Here is a 20,143-nt window from a genome sequence, read left to right on the forward strand (position 1 = left end):
TGGAGAAAAAAGGGTAAAAAGGAATGAACAAAGTCTCCAAGAAATGTGGGACTATGTGAAAAGACCTAATCTACGTTTGGTAGGCGTACCTGAATGCGACGAAGAGAATGAATCCAAGCTGGAAAATACTCTTCAGGATATTATCCAGGAAAACTTCCCTAATCTAGCAAGGCAGGCAAACATTCAAGTCCAGGAAATACAGAGAACACCACAAAGATATTCGTAAAGAAGAACAACCCCAAGGCACATAATCGTCAGATTCACCAGGGCTGAAATGAAGGAGGAAATACTAAGGGCAGCCAGAGAGAAAGGTCGGGTTACCCACAAAGGGAAGCCCATCAGACTCACAGCATACCTCTCAGCAAAATCCTACAAGCCAGAAGACAGTGGGGGCCGATATTCAACATCCTCAAAGAAAAGAACTTTCAACCCAGAATCTCCTATCCGGCCAAACAAAGCTTCATAAGTGAAGGAAAAATAAAATCCTTTATGAACATGCAAGTACTCAGAGATTTCGTCACCACCAGACCAGCTTTACAAGAGCTCCTGAAAGAGGCTGTACACATATAAAGGAACAACCAGTACCAGCCACCCCAAAAACAAGCCAAATGGTAAAGAGAATGAACACAATGAAGAATCTGCATCAACTAATGGGCAAAACAGCCAGCTAGCACCAAAATGGCAGTATCAAATTCACACATAACATTATTATCCCTAAATGTAAACGGACTAAATGCCCCAGTCAAAAGACACAGACTGGCAAACCTAATAGACATTTACAGAACTCTCCACCCCAAATCCACAGAATATACATTGTTCTCAGCACCACAACACACCTACTCTAAAATCGACCATATAATTGGGAGTAAATCACTCCTCAGCAAATGCAAAAGAACGGAAATCATAACAAACAGTCTCTCAGACCACAGTGCAATCAAGTTAGAACTCAGAGTTCGAAAACTAACCCAGAACCGCACAGCGTCATGGAAACTCAACAACTTGCTCTTGAATGTTGACTGGATAAACAATAAAATGAAGACAGAAATATAGATGTTCTTCGAAACCAATGAGAATGAAGACACAACATACCAGAATCTCTGGGACACATTTAAAGCAGTCTCTAGAGGAAAATATATAGCAACAAGTGCCCACATGAGAAGCAAGGAGAGATCAAAAATTGATACCATATCATCAAAACTGAAAGAGCTAGAGGAGCAAGATCAAAAAAACTCAAAGTCTAGCAGACGTCAAGAAATAGCTAAGATCAGAGCAGACCTGAAGGAGATAGAGACATATAAAACCCTTCAAAAAATCAATAAATCCAGGAGCTGGTTTTTTGAAAAGATCAACAAAATAGACAGATGACTAGACACATTAATAAAAAAGAGAGAATAACCAAATTGATGCAATAAAAAACGATAAAGGGGATATCACCACAGATTCCACAGAAATTCAAACCATCATCAGAGATTATTACAAACAACTCTACGCACATAAACTAATAAACCTGGAAGAAATGATAAATTCCGGGACACTTGCCTCCTCCCAAGCCTAAATCAGGAGGAAGCCGAAACCCTGAACAGACCCATAACAAGGTCTGAAGTTGAGGGAGCAATTAAGAGCTTATCACCCAAAAAAAGCCCAGGTCTAGATGGGTTCATAACCGAATTCTACCAGACATACAAAGAGGAGCTGGTACCATTCCTTCTGAAACTATTCCAAACAATACAAAAAGAGGGAATTCTTCCCAAATCATTTTATGAGACCAACATCATCCTGATTCCAAAGCCTGGCAGAGACTCGACCAGAAAAGAAAACTTCAGGCCAATATCCATGATGAACATAGATGCAAAAATCTTCAACAAAATACTGACAAGCCAGTTGCAACAGCACATCAAAAAGCTTATCCACCATGATCAAGTAGGATTCATCCCGGAGATGCAAGGCTGGTTCAACATACGCAAATCTATAAACGTAATTCACCACATAAACAGAACCAAAGACAAAAACCACATGATTATCTCAATTGATGTAGAGAAGGCCTTTGACAAAATTCAACAGCCCTTTATGCTAAAAACCCTCAATAAGCTAGGTATTGACGGAACATATCTCAAAATAATAAAAGCTATTTACGACAAACCAACAGCCAATATCATACTCAATTGGGCAAAAACTGGAAGCATTCCCCTTGAAATGTGGCACCAGACAAGGATGCCCTCTCTCACCACTCCTATTCAGTATAGTACTAGAAGTTCTAGGCAGAGCAATCAGGCAAGAAAAATAAATAAGGGACATTCAAATAGGAAAAGAGGGAGTCAAATTGTCTTTATTTGCAGATGACATGATGGTACATCTATAAAACCCCATCATCTCAGCCCCAAATCTTGTGAAACTGATAAGCAAGTTCAGCAAAGTCTCAGGATACAAAATCAATGTGCAAAAATCACATGCATTCCTATACAACAATAACAGACTTAAAGAGAGCCAAATCAAGAACAAACTTCCATTCACAATTGCCACAAAGAGAATAAAATACCTAGGAGCTAGGGAGAGATAGCAGGGGGAGAGATGCCTGATGTAGGTGATGGGGAGGAAGGCAGCAGATCACACTGCCACGTGTGTACCTATGCAACAATCTTGCATGTTCTTCATATGTACCCCCAAACCTAAAATGCAATAAAATAAATAAGTGGAAAAAAAAAAGAAAAAAAAAGAAGATCCTCAAAGCACAAGCAACAAAATAAAAAATAGACAAATGGGACTTAATTAAATTACAGCATTTCCACACAGCAAAAGAAACTATCAACAGAATAAGCAATTAAAAATTGTGTTATAAAAGAGAAATTATACAGGAAAATATTCATAATAAAAAGCAGATTAAGGCCAGATATAGTGGGTCACCCCTGTAATCCTAGCATTTTCGGAGGCTGAGGTGGCCAGATCACTTGAGCTCAGGATAGCAAGACCAGACTGGGCAACATGGCGAGACCCTGTCTCTACTAAAATTGCAAAAACACAGCCAGGCATGGTGGCATGCACCTGTGGTCCCAGCTACTCAGAAGGTGGAGTTGGGAGGACTGCTTGAGCCTCGGGAGGCGGAGGTTGCAGTGTGCTGAGACTGCGCCATTGTACTCTAGCCTGACTGACAGAGTGAGGCCCTTTCAAAAAAAAAGGAGATTACAAAGTAGTCTGTATACCTTATGTATATGAGGGGAAAAATTGGGTGAATTAAACTAATGTATATCATTAGTTATCTAAGAGTAATAAAAATCTGGGTGATTTTTATTTTTTCTGTACAGTTTTCCAAATTTTATAAAATAAAACAATATTTCTAAAAAATAAAAGAAAAATCATCTTATTGAAATATAATATATTGCAACTACAAAGACAGCAAGTCAAAATATAGCACAGATTAATCAGATCCAGAAACATTAGAGTTATGTGCCACTAAATACACAAGTGTGTTAACATACATGAAAATAAATATTGCATGTGTGGTGTCATGCTTTGAATTCTAAAATAGAAAAAGATCAGTGGCAAAACTGGTGACATCCAAATGAAGTCTGAAGCTTACTTATAGGATTATAGCAATGCTAATTTCTTAGATTTTTACAAATGTTCCATTGTTATTTGGCACATGCAAGATGTTATATTTAGGGTAAGCTGGGTGAAGATCGTTCGGAAGCTACGTACTTTTGTAACTGTTTTTATAAATTTAAAGCTATTCCAAAAACAGTTTGTTTAAAAATTGTATGATTATAAGAAATAAAACTCTTATAAAATAGTTTAATGATCTGTTTACAGCCAAACATTCAAATATTTCAAGGCTTTGAATAAAATTTAAAATATCTATCTACATATGTATATATTTACTTATTAAAAGTAAGGTAGTAAAAAAATACTAATGAAAAATGCCAGCAAGTCTGTTCAAATTTACCTGAGGTACTCAAAGTTTCTTTTCACCCAATTTATAAAAGTACCTGGTTTAAATAACATATATACATATACATATTTGTCACCAGTTCTTAAATCTTAAACATAGAACTGAATTTTCTGCTGAGGTTATAACTTTAGCGTTGCTTAAATCCTTCTTTTTACTTAATAACTTTCAAAATGAACATTATATTAGGGTAATAAAACAGACATAATATCTTTCAATAAGTAAGGTAATAAAAGTAAGTTTAATGGCTTTCAAAAAGTTCATAAATTTTGTTGCTGAAATTTAGTGCAGTCTATCTTTGTTGGATTAATATTGATTTTATGTTGCTGTTTCCCTGGGGTTATTTATGTAAGCAATAAAGCGTTCAGAAGAATGATCTATTACTCACCTAGGAACTTTTTTACCCCTTGATGCTTCTGAATATTGCTGAGCTCCGTCTGGCAAGGTGGGTCTGCAATGACATTAAAAATGTTGCTTCAAGGATTGTAATTAAACAAAGAAAGTATAGTTTCTATGTTACCAAACTTTAGTTAGTGTTTGTGTGCCTTAGAAAACATATATTACATATTAATTTGTTTACTTATGAAAATACCTTCATATAGTATGTGTCTATCAATCAATCAATCATCTATCTGATAGCTAGCTATCAAGAGAGATCACTCATACTGCTTTCTCAATTGTCAACAGATCACCTTGTTTTCCTAGGAATGCCTCGTTTGGATTTTTTTAAAGTATAAAACATATTTATATGATGAAAAATACTTCTTATCACTTAATTTTAAAATGTCAACCAACTCTAACAGCAATGTAAATTCAATGAATTGACTACTGTTGAAGCGATTAACTGATATTTTCCCTCATTTAAAAGTTTCTATGATATAGATAAATAGCTTTGCATAACAAAAGTAATCTATGAAAAAATTAATGTTTCTTTCCAGTTATGTTAGAGACCCTATTATAAATTTTAATACTGCATAATGTTAACAGATATTGTTATTTTTAGTTTCATCCATATATGCAACTTAGAAATGGAACATAATATTTCTGATAAGCCATTAAATAAGCTGAAGACATTTCAACCAATTTGGAAATAGTCTTTGCTTATTTTCAAACTCAACCACTTGAAGGAGGGCATTTGCAGAGAAATGTAAAATTCTAAAGAGTCACAATATAGTTTGCCTTATATTATTACTCTTATATTTACTCTTGGATCTTCATATCTATGAGTTCTGCACTGTTAATGGAAAATTTTCAAAAAATAAAAATCTAGAGATGATTTAAAGTATGTACGAGGATATGCATAGGTTATATGTCAATACTTTGCCATTTTATAGAAGAGATTTAAGTAATTTGATTTTGGTGTTCACCAATGGTCCTGAGATCAATCCCCCTTGGACAATGAGAGATAATTGTATATAATCATATACATATATAATATGAAATATATATAGTCTTGTCTGAAAGCAGTTTAATGGGTTTTATATTCATATTCTAAAAACTTGCTGTTAATGCTTGCTATATAAAAGTGGCATATAAAATATTAAAACTGCAAAATAATAAGCTAGTTCTTAGTGTCCTGTGGTGCAACTTTTTAGGTAAAAGGCAAAGTATAATCAATTTAAATGATTTAAAAATCATATAATACATTGAATTCAAAATATTCAATTATTAAATTATATGCAACAAAGTAGAATAAAGAATGTGATAGGTGCTTAACATATACTTTGTAGTTTAATATGTGGCTTCATCTTGCAGAATCTAAAATGTTTCATCTCACAGAATCTAAACTGTAACGAAAAAGAAGTGTGTTTGAAAATCTTGTATAATTACCATATTGTTCTATTTCATTTTGAAATGTGTCCAATTGATCCCGTGGTTATTCCTAACAATCTCATGAGTCTTTTATATTAAAGAATTAGGAATCAAATTGCATAGTTTTTTATATAGACATTTAAGATTTTACAGCCCTCCAAATATGACATCTGAGAATTACAAAGAAAGAGTCCAGCTGCAGTTTCAATATTATTTTAAAAACAGTTCTTCTAGTTACAATTGGCTAGTTATTGTAAAGTAGAAATAATATTTCTAATGTTTACCTGAACATTCTGGTACTTTTGTGTCTGTACCTGAAAATCTGGGTAGGTTTGATCTGTTTTTTGATTACCAACCTCACAGAATAAGTCTGACTACCAATGCTACAAGCTCTGTGTAAGGGAACATTTTACAATTTCAAGAAAAATCATGACCAATTGGACTGTCCAAGTACATATAATATTTGATTTTAAACCATTTTCTTATTATTTATAAGTCAGCTAAGTCTGGCCTTTAGGCATTCTTAGAGCACTTAAATTAGATTTCATCTATTATTTAAACTTACTTGCAAAGAACTGATCTAGATAAAATAATAGTAATCCAACTAATTGCATTTAAGTTTGGACAGAATCAGACTATTACGTCTACATAGAGTTTGAACAAATAGGTTAACATAGGTTATAGACAAGGATTCAACTCATCAGATTTATTTCCCCTACTTTGTTTACTACCAAGTGTTTTTTAAGTTTATCCTAAATTCTTCTTTTCTTTTCTTTTCTTTTNTTTCCCTCTTGTTACCCAGGCTGGAGTGCAATGGCGCGATTTCGGCTCACCGCAAACTCTGCCTCCTGGGTTCAGGCAATTCTCCTGCCTCAGCCTCCTGAGTAGCTGGGATTACAGGCAGGCGCCACCATGCCCAGCTAATTTTTTTGTATTTTTAGTAGAGTTGGGGTTTCACCATGTTGACCAGGATGGTATCCATCTCTTGACCTCATGATCCACCCGCCTCGGCCTTCCAAAGTGCTGGGATTACAGGCGTGAGCCACCGCGCCTGGCCCGCTAAATTCTTCCACTATGTGCTTAAAAACTGTATGAGAATCACAAATCAATAAAATGCAAAATTTAATTTAATCAATTTTTATTAATTGTTCTGAGCTAATATGAGACAAGGAGAATAAAAAAAGAAGTTAAATTTCCAGATGTTATTTGTTTTTAAAGTAAAATTGTTTATTGTTCTGCATTCTGAATTTAAAGACCCAAACCCCTACATTGGAGTCACTGCAGAAAGAATTGGTAATTTTCAATACAACAGTAACAACACATTTTTATTTACCCATGAAATTCTGAACTAAATGAAACATAATTGGGATAAATAAAGGTAAAAATACCATGTGTTTACAACAGTTACTACAATATAAAATATGATTCTATACTTGAAAATAGTAATTTCCAAGAAATTTCTAAGAAATATTTGTTTTTAGCTGTCAAGTAAATATGGATAATGTAGAGTGAAAACTGAAACGAAACTGAACATATGGAGCTTTGTGAATGAATCTTTAAGTTGGCAGCATATGGCTGCACAGGCTGCATACTGCACAAGTCCACCAGGGACCATCTACTTGAATTGCACTTTCAATGGTGCCCTGAAGTTTTACAATAAGCCAGACCTCTAACGGTTTTTAAGTAAGCCACTGCACTCATGCACTCTTCTTCTCAATACTTGATTGATCATGTGGCCTCTCACAGAATGGTTATACTTTTAAACTTTTATTAGGTTGATTTCATCCATAGAAATTTCTAATATTCGCAATTCCAAATCTTCCACATTTATTTCATTTAATAGAAAAACCATATATTTTCAAATAATGAATTAATCCCTTGTGCACTACACATTGATATCTCTTCCCGTTAATTAAATATATACATAACCTCCCAAAATGTCATTAATTTTAATTGCATTCCTAAGAAAAAATACTGCATAAACTAGTTATTGTATGTTGATGTTGTTATTCCATACTGAATAAGATGTTATTCCATACTGAATAAGACTTTCCAATAAGTTGCAGTGATGATTCCAAGGCATTTTTTATATAATTATGCTGCTGTTTCTGAAAATAGAATTAAACTATTTGGAGACAGAAATCAAAGAGTTTCATTTGAAATGCCAGTTTATTCATGTATTCATTTCATAATGTGAAGTTATTAGTTATAAATAAACTTTAGTCCTTAGCCATAAAATGGGAATATTTATACTTTCACAGGGCTATTAGAGTAATAAAAATTTTATGTGCCTAAACTATAGGTGAAGCTGAATAAATGTTAGTTTTCTTTATCTTTCCCTTATCTTACACAACAGGGTTTTCAACGAAATAGAAACTAATAAATGATTTACTTTTTAGAATAAGTGAAAGTAGACATACTGTTATGAAAACACATTCTTAACATGTAAGGTAACTGAAATTCCAATTTAATATTCCTTCTACTCACTTTTTCAGGAGTACTTAGAATAAAGAATACTACCAATTACAACCATGTTCATTTTGTATTGCTTAATTGTCATGATTTTAGAAAATTAATGAATTTAGAAAATACATATAGTCATGAATTATGTATATAGTCATGAATTTTAAAAATATATATGTACACGAATTATATATGTGTGTATAGCAGCTATATAGAGAGCAGCTGTATATATATGTGTATATACAGTATATATATACACATATATATATACAATGAGCTTAAGAATTTCAGGAAAACATTCTTTATAAGATGAAATATTTAAAAAATGTTTTTAAATTAATGGTTATCTTTAAATAAAATTACTTATTGAACTAAAAGAGTACATAAAACAAAGTTGTATCATGTCACTAGCACACCCTCTCAGTTACCCTGAGAACTTCTGTAACTTCTAGCGATTAAAGTAATGAAATGTTGGCCAACAGTTTAGCAAAACCCTTCTAAGCATTAGAGAAACTCCATAAGCTCTTTTACCAGCTTAGGTAGCATTTATCAAATTATTTCTGCTATGCATCACAAGATCTCAGAGAGTAAATCTTCACATGGCTATACAAAAATTGGCACTTTGGGAGGATGCTGCTTTTTAAATGAAACAGAGTAAAATTTTGCTATGGGGACTTTTAATCAATTCTACAATTATTGCTACAAAACCCAAGAATGCTCTAAGATAAAGGTATTTATTTATTTCTGTTGACAAACCATTCAGTTACTCAGAATATTTTAAATGTTTGTGTATATACACCAAAAACATGCTGGCATAACACCAAAAACAACTAAAATAAAATTTGTCATCATAAGAAAAGACTACATGACATACATTCTGGCACTTTAGTTGGATCTACTACTTTTTATTATTTAAATTATTTAAATGTAAACTAGTCATTAATACTAGTATATATTAATAGTTACAGTTAGGAGTCCCTAACTAGAAAGCACATATGGAATGAAGTTAACAATGTGTGTTTGTGTGTGTAATAAATATTTTAATACAGTAAATGTTTTCTTAAACTTTGTTTAGACTGGTTTAAAAATTACTGTACTCAACTAAGGCTCCCGTGGACTCACCAATAATCAATTTATGCATACTCATTTCATACCTAATTACTAAGGTAAGTAAGAAAAAGTGAGATAATAAAATACCCCATATAATGTGTTAGTTTTCCATATTGAAGACTGAGAATCATTGATAAAGTATCTTGTTATTCCTCTTAGCTCTCAAGAATTTTAAAAAGCATTCACAATAGCAGGTTTTACCACATTAATTCCCAGGGTATTTTCCTAAATTAACATCAAAATTACACTTACAATTGTTTCCTCAGTTTCTCAAAACTTTATCATAATGTGAAATTCTTGTTTTTTCCCCTATACACACTTAATATAGATTATCATTTGATTGATTCTGTGTGATTCCAATTTTACATTATCCTAATATACGAGGATGCATAACGAATTGGTATTATTCCAAATCTTCACTCACCTCACCTCCTCCTTCTTATTAAAGACATTTTTTCTGCTAGTGAATTTTATAAAAGTCAAGCTATTTTGAAAAGTTTGAAAGATTAAATCATTTTAAACTTACATGAATAAAAATGTCCTTATGGTAAATGCCCTGGTTCATTCAACTCATTGAATAAGACCACAAAATAGAACATTAAAACTCTGCAGTATAGTGATAAGAAACCCATTTATTTTATATTGTGGGCAAAGCAGATAGCAAATTAATTTTAATGATTATTTTTAATATCTACGTGCTCGTACCTCTGTGTGCTTCTTGGTGGTTCATAATGGAAACTATAATGAAGTGTGTTAATATAAAATATTAATTACTATTTTTCATCTTATTTAGTGTGTGTCGCATCTCTAGCAGTGTTATTTGTTCAACATGCAGCTTATTTGCTTTTATTAAACACTTGAATTAAAAATGTATACAAAATGAATGGGCATACTATACTATTTTATTATTAAAAATAAGTAAAATTTGACTTGCAGGTCAACTATATGCATCTGTAGGTGTTCTTTTACCTTGCTGTCTCTGGAAGCAGTAGCACCATTCATTGTTAGATATTAAACTGTCCTTGTATGTGTCACAAGAGTTGAAGAATGCCTTGGTACACTGTTCATTCTTATCAAGGTAAATGCTTCTGAGCTCTGACTGGTCCAATAGCAGGTCATAGTTTGTATCAAGTCTGTTGAACATCCATCCAAGTGAGTCCTTGCAAATTGGCAAGATACTGGTATCAAATCCTAAAGGCGAAGAAAGAAAATAATTAGGTAAATATGAAAGACACCATTAGCAGAAAGCAAAACAAGTCAAACATAGCATGTAGCTAATGTAGGACAGCTAATGAATAGTCTGAGAAGTAGAGCATTAAATTCACCTTGAGTAATTTGTTTCAAATTAAAGTGGACACAGTAATATCTACATTTCAGGATAGTTGTGAGAATTAATTAACGAGTAAGCATCTGACACGAATTAGGCATTCATTAGATGGCAGTTACTATTATATTACTTTTCTGCTCAAGCTTCTTTTGAATAAACAGTATATCATGATAAATGTCTCATTAGATATATGTAAATATTAATTTTAAAACATCCTATGAACAAAAAATAGAATTCATTTTTATTCATAGAACTGAAAATACTGTTTTAACACAAAAATACACAAAATAAGTAATAACTTTACACAAAATAAAAAATAATTTTAATAATGCCCTACATCTTGGTAGGACTATGGTGACTGTGCTATTTCAAGAAAATTTTACAATTGCAAATGTGTTATTATGGGAGGCCAGATGGTGCACTGGATAGAGCAGATATAGAGAGATGACAGAACTGGGTTTGTATTCAAGCTACACACTATTCCAAATGGGTTATCCCTGGTAAGCTGCAGCCCTCACTAACCTCAGTATCCTAAATAGCATCAGATGTAATGTCAGTGCTTTGAACTATCTTAAAAGACTTTTTCTCAACAATTCTTACTTCTGAGGCTTTGGTAGGCCCTAATATGTATGTTGCTCATCTAGTTGTTATTTAATTTGCTCTTTTCTACTCATTACAAGTGAAAGTAAACTAATTACTCAGTTATTTGCATGGAAGGGAAGATGTATTAGACACATGGATGTATTAGACACACGGGGACTTACGAAAATAGTATCCAAAAGATGCAATCTTCAACAACAGGGTTTGAGGAGTAGTTTAAACATTTATTAGTGCAATTCTCTCAGATTTGGTAGCTAATTTTACGTTCTAGTAATACAGAGTCAATTTTGATAGTTTTTTTCTTGTTACATTTTGTTATAAAATTAATAGAAATAAAGATGTAGATAGGATTAAAATTAAATAGGAGACTTGGGGGCTTGAAAAATTTTAAATTTTACAAGTTTTTTGAAATCTGTTTTATTAATTTTTCAGCAGATATTTAATGCTCATGTCTGTGAATCACCATATGAGAAAATGGGAATACAAATTAAAAGATGTATTTGCAGCATCTTGATAAAAGCATAGAGAAGGAATTTCAGCATTTTGTTTGTTTGTTTGTTTAAATTATCTTTGTAAAATTGTTTATATAATCAAAACAGACATCACACTCAAACAAACAGTAAACATAAATTCCTTATTTCCTATTTACTGTGTAGGTCCTGACTTGGTTCTGGAAATGTAAAGTTTAAAAATATAGATTAGGTCCCTATTCCCTTGAAGCTTATTTTTAAAACAGTATATTTTGAGATATTGGTTTAAACTACTCTTATTACCAGAAGTTGCCAAATGCCCAGGGAGTACATGAATAAAACAAACTTGGTGTGAGATTTCTGGTGTGTCCTTGATCCAAAGTATACAACGCTTTGCATAGAGAAATGGCCATTTCATCCTAAAATGAGTATCTGTTATCTACCTTATGGCTGGCAGAAAAAGAGCACTGGTAAAAGAGAGTTGGGGACAGTCACACAGGTGAAAGACAAAAACTTCTCTGGGATTCAACCAAGCCTGAAAGCTCAGACTCAGTTCGGAGGATGCAGAAGTAGATGAGAATGTGCCTACAGGGTTTTGTATGGCAAAGGAACTTCCCAGAGATACTGAGCAGAAAACCAAGACCTGGAGATTTACCAATTAGGGTTTTCTGTCTGGAGAATATATGCAAACTCCTAACTAGAATGTCTAGAGATGAAACATGCAATAAATTCAATGAAACATATACTGGATGGTATTAAAGCACACTGGACACTGCAGAAGAAAAAAATCCATGAAACTGAAGACATATGAAGGACATTATCCAAAATAAAGCACATTGGAAATAGAATATGAAAAAGAAAAAACAACCATGAGTCTTACTGAACCGTGGGACTATGTCACTTGCCATAACATATAAGCAATTGGGGTCTCACAAGGATACTGGAAGTGTGGGGTTTTAGAAAATTATATGAGACAATGTCTTAAAACTTTTTGAATTTGATGACTATTACAAATACACAGATACACAAACTACAATTAACATCAAGTAGCAGAAAGAAAGAAAACCAAACTAAAGCATACCATAAACAAATTGATGAAAGTCAGCATCAAAAAGAAAAAAACTTAAAAGTAGCCAGAACAAATACCAAAAGAGGAGAAATTTTGTACAGAGAAACAAAGATGAGAATGACAACAAGCTTCTCCTCAGAGGCTATGAAGGCCAGAAGATAATGGAACATTCCTAAATTACTTAGAAAAAGAAAAAAGCCATACATAGCAAAATTATCTTTCAAAAACTAAGCTAAAAGAAAGACATTCTATAAAACAATTTAAAGCTGAAATATTTCAAGAGCTGTTAAAATAATTTATTGACAAAGAAGGTAATAATGCCACATGGAAATTTGGACCTACAAATAGAAATGAAGAGCGCCAGAAATGCTATATATGTGGGTAAACATAGAAAAGTTTTTCTTCTCATTTTAATCACTTTAAAAGCTAACAAATTGTTTAAAGCAAAAACCATAACAAAGTACTGTGGCATTTACAACTTATATAGAATTAAATATATGAAACTAATAGCACAAAATGTGTGTGTGCTGGACTATGGGGTGGAAGTGTATTCTGGTAAGTTTCTTACAGTGTATGTGAAGTGCTATAATATTATTTGAAGGTACATTGTGATAAGTTAGTGATGTATACTATAAAGCTAGAGCAAACATCAAAAGTAAAATATAGTTAATGAACTATGATAGTTTTGTTTTGCTGCTGTAACAGATGACCACAAAATTTAATATCTTAAATAACATCAATTCATTATTTTATAATTTTGTAGGCTGAAAGTCCAACAGAGATCTCAACGCACTAAAATAAAAGTTTCTGCAGGACTAAGTTCCTTCCTTGGGGCCATAGCCTCTTTGAAGTTATAGTATTGGAACCCATATGTCCTTGCTGGTTATAACTAGAGGACAATTTCCCCATAGCCACCAGCCATATTTCTAGGCTTGTGGTCTCTTTCCTCATATTCAAAGCCATTTCTTCCACTCCCTTTTCCATCTCATCTCCTTTTGACTACAGGTGGGAAAAGCTCTCCACTTTTAAGAATGTATGTGATTAGATAGGGTATATCCAGATAATCCAGGATAATATCCTTATTTAAGTATTAGGTGATTCCTAACTTTAATTCCATCTGCAATCTCAATTCCATTTGCCACGTAATATAACAGGTCCAGAGATTAGAATGTGAACATCTTTGATAAGTCATTATTTGCCCCCCATCTAAACCAAATATGGACCTGAAATGCAAATAATGAAAAAGTACAAAATGGACATGTTTATTGAAAAAAAGGCAAAGAGAAAAAGAAGAAAATAACAGCAAGAAAATAAAATAATGCAAGATGAAATTTGTAAATGCAACCAAAATGACAATCATTAAGTTAATATGGGCTAAACCCTAAAATAAAAACGTAGAGATTGTCAGACCAGACAAAATTGTCAAACTCAACACTATGCTGTCTCTACGAGACCCACTTTAGATATAAAAATACAGATTGATTAAGAGTAAAATAATGGAGCGTTTATTCATAAAAGCTGGAGTGGCTATGCTTACATAAGACAAATTAGACACCAGAAATGGAGTTAAAAGTCTAATTTTCATTGCAGTGACACAAATCAGATTTCAGGTTTGAATTTCAGTTTTCTTTTTATGTTTATCAATCTTGTTTATAAATATTTATCATATAATGCTATATATACAATGCTATAAAGATATACAAAGAGGCTGTATGATAGATTATATAAATATATATGCATTATATAACGATGATATTATAGCATTATTCGAGAGCTCTCATAGTCACAAAATAGTAGCTATTCTTTAAAAAGTTCAGACTTTGGGAGGCTGAGGCGGGTGAATCACGAGGTCAAGAGATCGAGACCACCCTGGTCAACATGGTGAAACCCCATCTCTACTAAAAATACAAAAATTAGCTGGGCATGGTGGCACATGCCTGTAGCCCCAGCTACTCGGAAAGCCGAGGCAGGAGAATTGCTTGAACCCAGGAAGCAGAGGTTGCGGTGAGCCGAGACTGAGCCATTGTACTCCAGCCTGGGTAACAAGAGCAAAACTCTGTCTCAAAAAAAAAAAGTTCAGAAAATTTTTCCCCCAAATTATTTCATTTTATAATTGCAGCATCAATAGAATAATATTTAAAAGGTATACATATAATTTACAATACTGTAATCATTCAATATCAAACATTCTTCATAGTATTTGTTGCTTCATCATCCTGATGAATCTTGTAACATAATTTTATTAAGACAATAATAACAAAAATATAAACTTGTTCTATCTTTGAATTTCAAGGTAATAGATTCTTTTGAAGAATCCCCACATTATCTAGCTGTGTACATTAAGGCCTAGGCATATATGTAGTAAACAAGGCAAGGTAGCGGCAGAACACAGTCCAGTGACCTAAATACAAATTAGGTAGTTTGATACCCTCAGTCCAAACCATTATTATTACATTTCATCAAATTGATGTTTTACCAAGCATGCATCCTATATGCATTTCATTTATGTTTAATATAAAAGATACAATTTTGTTCTAATGTGTCTAAATGTCATTAAATATCTGTGCACAACGTATGTTTAGAAATATTCCTTTATATTGATATATGAATTGTGGAATAAGCTTTCCTCAGAGTAGAGCTACAGAAATTATTGCAAGTTTAAATATGCTTTTGTTTCACACTATATTGACAAAAACAATAATTAATAATGTATTTAAACTGTCAAAGATGTTGACATGGTACATCATACAGTTATTTATATTACCTCTTTTAAAGTCTTTATCCTGTAACTACTGTTATTTCTGGTAATATTTTCTAGACTTATATTTCTCCTAATTATATACCATATTTTTATAGTTCTTAGCATGCTTGGTAAAATTTAATTGGATACCGAACCTTATGAATTTTAAATTGCGGGTTACTTCATTTTGTGGTACTCTTTCACAGTCTTAGGTTTTATTCTGACAAGTAATTAAATAATTTGCACATCATCCTCATCTTTTTAAGGATAGCTTTAAAGCAATCTTTTCCACCCTGTGACCCCTGAATGGTATTGAATACAGCCCAACACAAATTCATAAACTTTCTTAAAATATCATGTGATTTTTTTGCAACTTATTTTTTAAGCTCTTCAGCTATTATTAGTGTATTTAATGTGTGCCCCAAGACAATTATTCTTCCAAGGTGGCCCAGGGAAGTTAAAAGATTGGACTAGGTTTAAAGTGTTTTAAGGGCAGGAGCAGAGCAGACTTAGTCCCAAAACTAATTTAGCCTTACTACTAATGTTTATCTTATTTCATTATATGGATACACAAGCATTTGTTTATTCACTCACCAGTTGAAGGACATTTTGGTTATTACTGAGTTTGGTTATTCCAAAGTTTTTATAAACATCCACATATATGTTTTTACATGAACATATGTTCTAATTTTTCTATGATAAATATCTTGAAATAAGATTTCTGGGTGATATGGTTTGGCTGTGTCCCCACTCAAATGCCATCCTAAATTGTATCTGCATAATCTACACATGTCATGGGAAGGAACAGTGGGAAGTAACTGAATTAGGGGAGCAGTTTCCCCCATGCTGTTCTCATGATGGGAGTACGCTCTCACGAGATCTGATGATTTTATAAGTGTCTGGCATTTCCCCTGCTGGCACTCATTCGCTCTTCTGCCCTCCTGTCAAGAGGTGTCTTCCACGATGATTGTAAGTTTCCTGAGTCCTCCCCAGCCATGTGGAACTGTGTCAATTAAACCTCTTCCCTTTTTAAATCACCTAGTCTCAGATATGTCTTTACTAGCAATGTGAGAACAGACTAATACATTGGGTCATATGTAAGTTTGGGTTTTGATTTAGAAAACACTGTCAAACTGTTCTTCACAGTGGCTATAGCACTTTGCATTCCCATTTGCCATGTGTGAGAGATCCAGTTACTGCCATCCACACCAGCACTTGGTATGCTTGTTTATTTAGCTATTTCTGTTCTAATATATTAGAATTCTAATATATAGAATTCTAATCTATTTCAAAGAGGTATGCCATTGTGATCTCTTCATTCATCATTTCCCTAATGATGGCTAATGTTGAATCTCTTCATGTATTAATTTGATGTGCATCTATTGCCCTGGTGAAATGTCCAAATACTTTGCCCATTTTTTTTCAAGAGCTTACTTTTCTTTAGAGCAGTTTTAGGTTCACAGCAAAATTGAGAGGAAGGTATGGAGATGTATCATATATCCCCTGCCTTCACACATGCCCAGGCTCCTCTGTTATCAGTGTCCCCCATCAGAGTGGTACCCTTGTTCAAACAGGTGAGCCTACATTACCATGATCACTCACGCTCCATCATTTACATTAGAGTTAATTCTTGGTGTTGTACATTTTATTGTTTTGGACAAATGTATGACATGTATCCACCATTATAGGATCATACAGAGAAGTTTCACTGCCCTAAGAATCCTCTTTGCTCCACCTGTTTACCCCTCCTTCCACCATATCCCCTGGCAACCACGAGTCTTTTTACTGTCTATGTAATTTTGCCTTTCCCAGAATGTCATATGGCTGGAATCATACAGCATGTAGCATATACAGATTTGTTTCTTTTGCTTTGTAATATGCACTTATGTTTCCCACATGACTCTTCATGTCTTCATTAGTCATTCTTTTTCATGTTGAATAATATCCTATTATCTAGATGTACCTCAGTTATGTTAGCCATTCAGACACCGAAGAGCACCTTGGGTGCTTCTGACTTTTGGCAAACATAAATACAGCTGCTATAAGCATCCATTTGCAGATTTTTGTGGGGAGAGGTTTTCAACTCCTTTAGGTAAATACCAAAGAGAGCAACTGCTGAATTGTGTGGTAAGAGTATGTTACATTTTGTAAGAAACTACCAAACTGTCTTCCAAAATAGCTGCACTATTTTTGTATTGCCATCAGCAATGAATAAGAGTTTTTATTGCTTCTTTCACACCTTTTTGAAGTTCAGTTGTTAGTTTTACTATTACTGAGCTTTAACTGTTATTCATGTTTGCTAGATGCACGTATTATTTAAGTATGTATTTTGAAAATATTTTCTCTGAGTTCATGGCTTGTCTTTTCATTTTATGTTGGTATTTTTTGAGATCAATAATTTTAAATTTGGTGAAGTTTGATTTATCATTTTTTCCTTTTACATGTCATATCTAAGAAACCTCGGCTAACCAAAGTTTACACATATTACTCCTTACGCTTTCTTCTTTAAGTTTTATAGTGTTAGGTTTTTCATTTAAATAGATTGACTTTTACTTAAGGTAAATAATGCCCTTGGAATTTTATTTCATCCATTTCACAAATGGACAAAAATGAATGGTGAAGCCGTGCTTCCTCCATTTTGGGTAGGATGAGAACTACAGTGAAGCTTTCGACTGAGAGTCCTGACAGTGTTTTTCATTTCTGTGAATGCTCCCTGTGTTTCACACATGCTGGAGAGTCATGCATTGACACCTTGTAGGACATGGCTGCAATACTGGGTGGGGTAATTGCAGTGACTTATTAGTAATGATAGCTCCTTGGATGGAAGAGAATGGCTCAGGCAAATACTAAATTCTAGTGTCTCCCTACTTGTTACGCTCAGGTTCTTTCTCTATCACAGAACTCAGAAGTTATGCAGGCTGAGACACTTCCTAAAACTCTGCTTCTCCCATTTTAACTCCTGCCTTTCAGAACTATTATTCTTGATTTGCTTCTGAGGCTGCACATACTCAGTGTGAAATCCAGGTACAAATGAATGTTTCCTCCCAGCCCAATACATTCACCAATGCATTCACTTTCTCCCTTTCCTGAATGATGAAGAAGTGTGAAAACTGCAGGGAAGAATATTCAGTCAAAACTGCCTCAAAATAAATTCCATAAAATTCAAGATTTTGAAGAAAATCATGCAAAATCAGTATGTTTATGGATTAGTACAAATCTCATTTTATTTTATAATCAATCTTAAAACTACCATGAAGCTAAGACTGTATATAAGAAAAGTTAAATATAAACAGAATTTACTATTGCTCTTCAGTTTTTTCACATTTAAGATTTTGGACTAGTGAATCAAATACTACAAATAATACAGTAGAATGTCAAATGAACACAAAGTACATAAAATGTATTTTTAAAGTATGCAATGCTATATACTTGTAGTATTTCCAAAAATGCCACATTCCATATTCATTTATTCTATTATGCTATTCTGAATGTGTCTATGTTGTGTATGAATTGCAATGTGACCTCCGAAGTGTATCAATGAAAACTTTTCTTTCCCTAAAATATCCTGTGTGAAATTTCTAGGAGCATACAATTCACATCATCATAATAATGGTGAAGAAATTACATGTGAAATATTATGTAATAGCCATCTAATACAATCAAATCTGCTATTCTTTCAAATTAGAAGAAAGAGAGGAAAAAACTAAGGGAAAATTTAGATTTATAAAATTGAAATATGATATTATTGGGAAATTGATATAACAGAATATTCACAAGCACTTTTTAGGAGTCTAAATATTCCTTTAAAATGAACTTTTAACTAATTCAGAAACAATATAATGTGGAGTGTTACAAAAATTATTTTTTTAGAGTGAATTCAGATTGCTAGGTATGACTCTAAGTGTAGTCATCTTGAGATTTTTTCTTTTTTGTTTGTTTGCTTGCTTTGAGACAGGGTCTTGCTCTGTCACCCAGGCTGGGATGCAGTGGTATAATCATGGCTCACTGCAGCCTCCACCTCCTGGACTCAAGCCATCTTCCCACCTCAGCTTCCTGAGGATAGGACTATTAGCACATGGCACCATGCCTGGAGAATTCTTTTTTATTTTTATGTTTTGTAGAGACAGAGTCTCGCGTGTTGCCCATGCTGATCTCCAACTCCTGGCCTCAAGCAATTTGCCTGCCTTGTCCTGCCAAAGTGCTGGGACTACAGTAATGAGGCACCATGGCTACCTTCATTTTAAGGTTTCTGGCATCCTTGACTTCATTAAAGTTAATTCTTAGCTCATTGTTTCTACAAGGGTCTCCTCTACTTGTTATGATTATTTTCACAAGCTTTTGTAATTATTTTTATAAATGGAAGTAACCAGGTCTCAAATCTATAAGAAATGTCATACCGCCGGGCGCGGTGGCTCACGCCTGTAATCCCAGCACTTTGGGAGGCCGAGGCGGGTGGATCACGAGGTCGAGAGATCGAGACCATCCTGGTCAACATAGTGAAACCCCGTCTTTACTAAAAATACAAAAAAAAATCAGCTGGGCATGGTGGCGCGTGCCTGTAATCCCAGCTACTAAGGAGGCTGAGGCAGGAGAATTGCCTGAACCCAGGAGG

General features: G+C 33.6%; 1 protein-coding gene across 7 annotated transcripts in view; it reads right to left on the reverse strand.

Moving 5' to 3' along the window:
* Positions 1-20,143, reverse strand: part of SPOCK3 (SPARC (osteonectin), cwcv and kazal like domains proteoglycan 3) — a 547,888-nt gene that overhangs the window by 8,559 nt on the left and 519,186 nt on the right. For all 7 annotated transcript variants that reach the window (XM_037732657.1, XM_017512130.2, XM_017512129.2 and 4 more), the window contains 2 exons: positions 10,295-10,516; positions 4,329-4,391 (listed from right to left, as the gene is read on the reverse strand). In XM_037732657.1, coding sequence (XP_037588585.1) covers positions 4,329-4,391; positions 10,295-10,516 — 285 coding nt within the window. The remainder of the gene's footprint in view (positions 1-4,328; positions 4,392-10,294; positions 10,517-20,143) is intronic.

The sequence above is a fragment of the Cebus imitator genome, unplaced genomic scaffold (assembly GCF_001604975.1).
Source record: "Cebus imitator isolate Cc_AM_T3 unplaced genomic scaffold, Cebus_imitator-1.0 Scaffold462, whole genome shotgun sequence".
Taxonomy (NCBI): Eukaryota; Metazoa; Chordata; class Mammalia; order Primates; family Cebidae; genus Cebus; species Cebus imitator.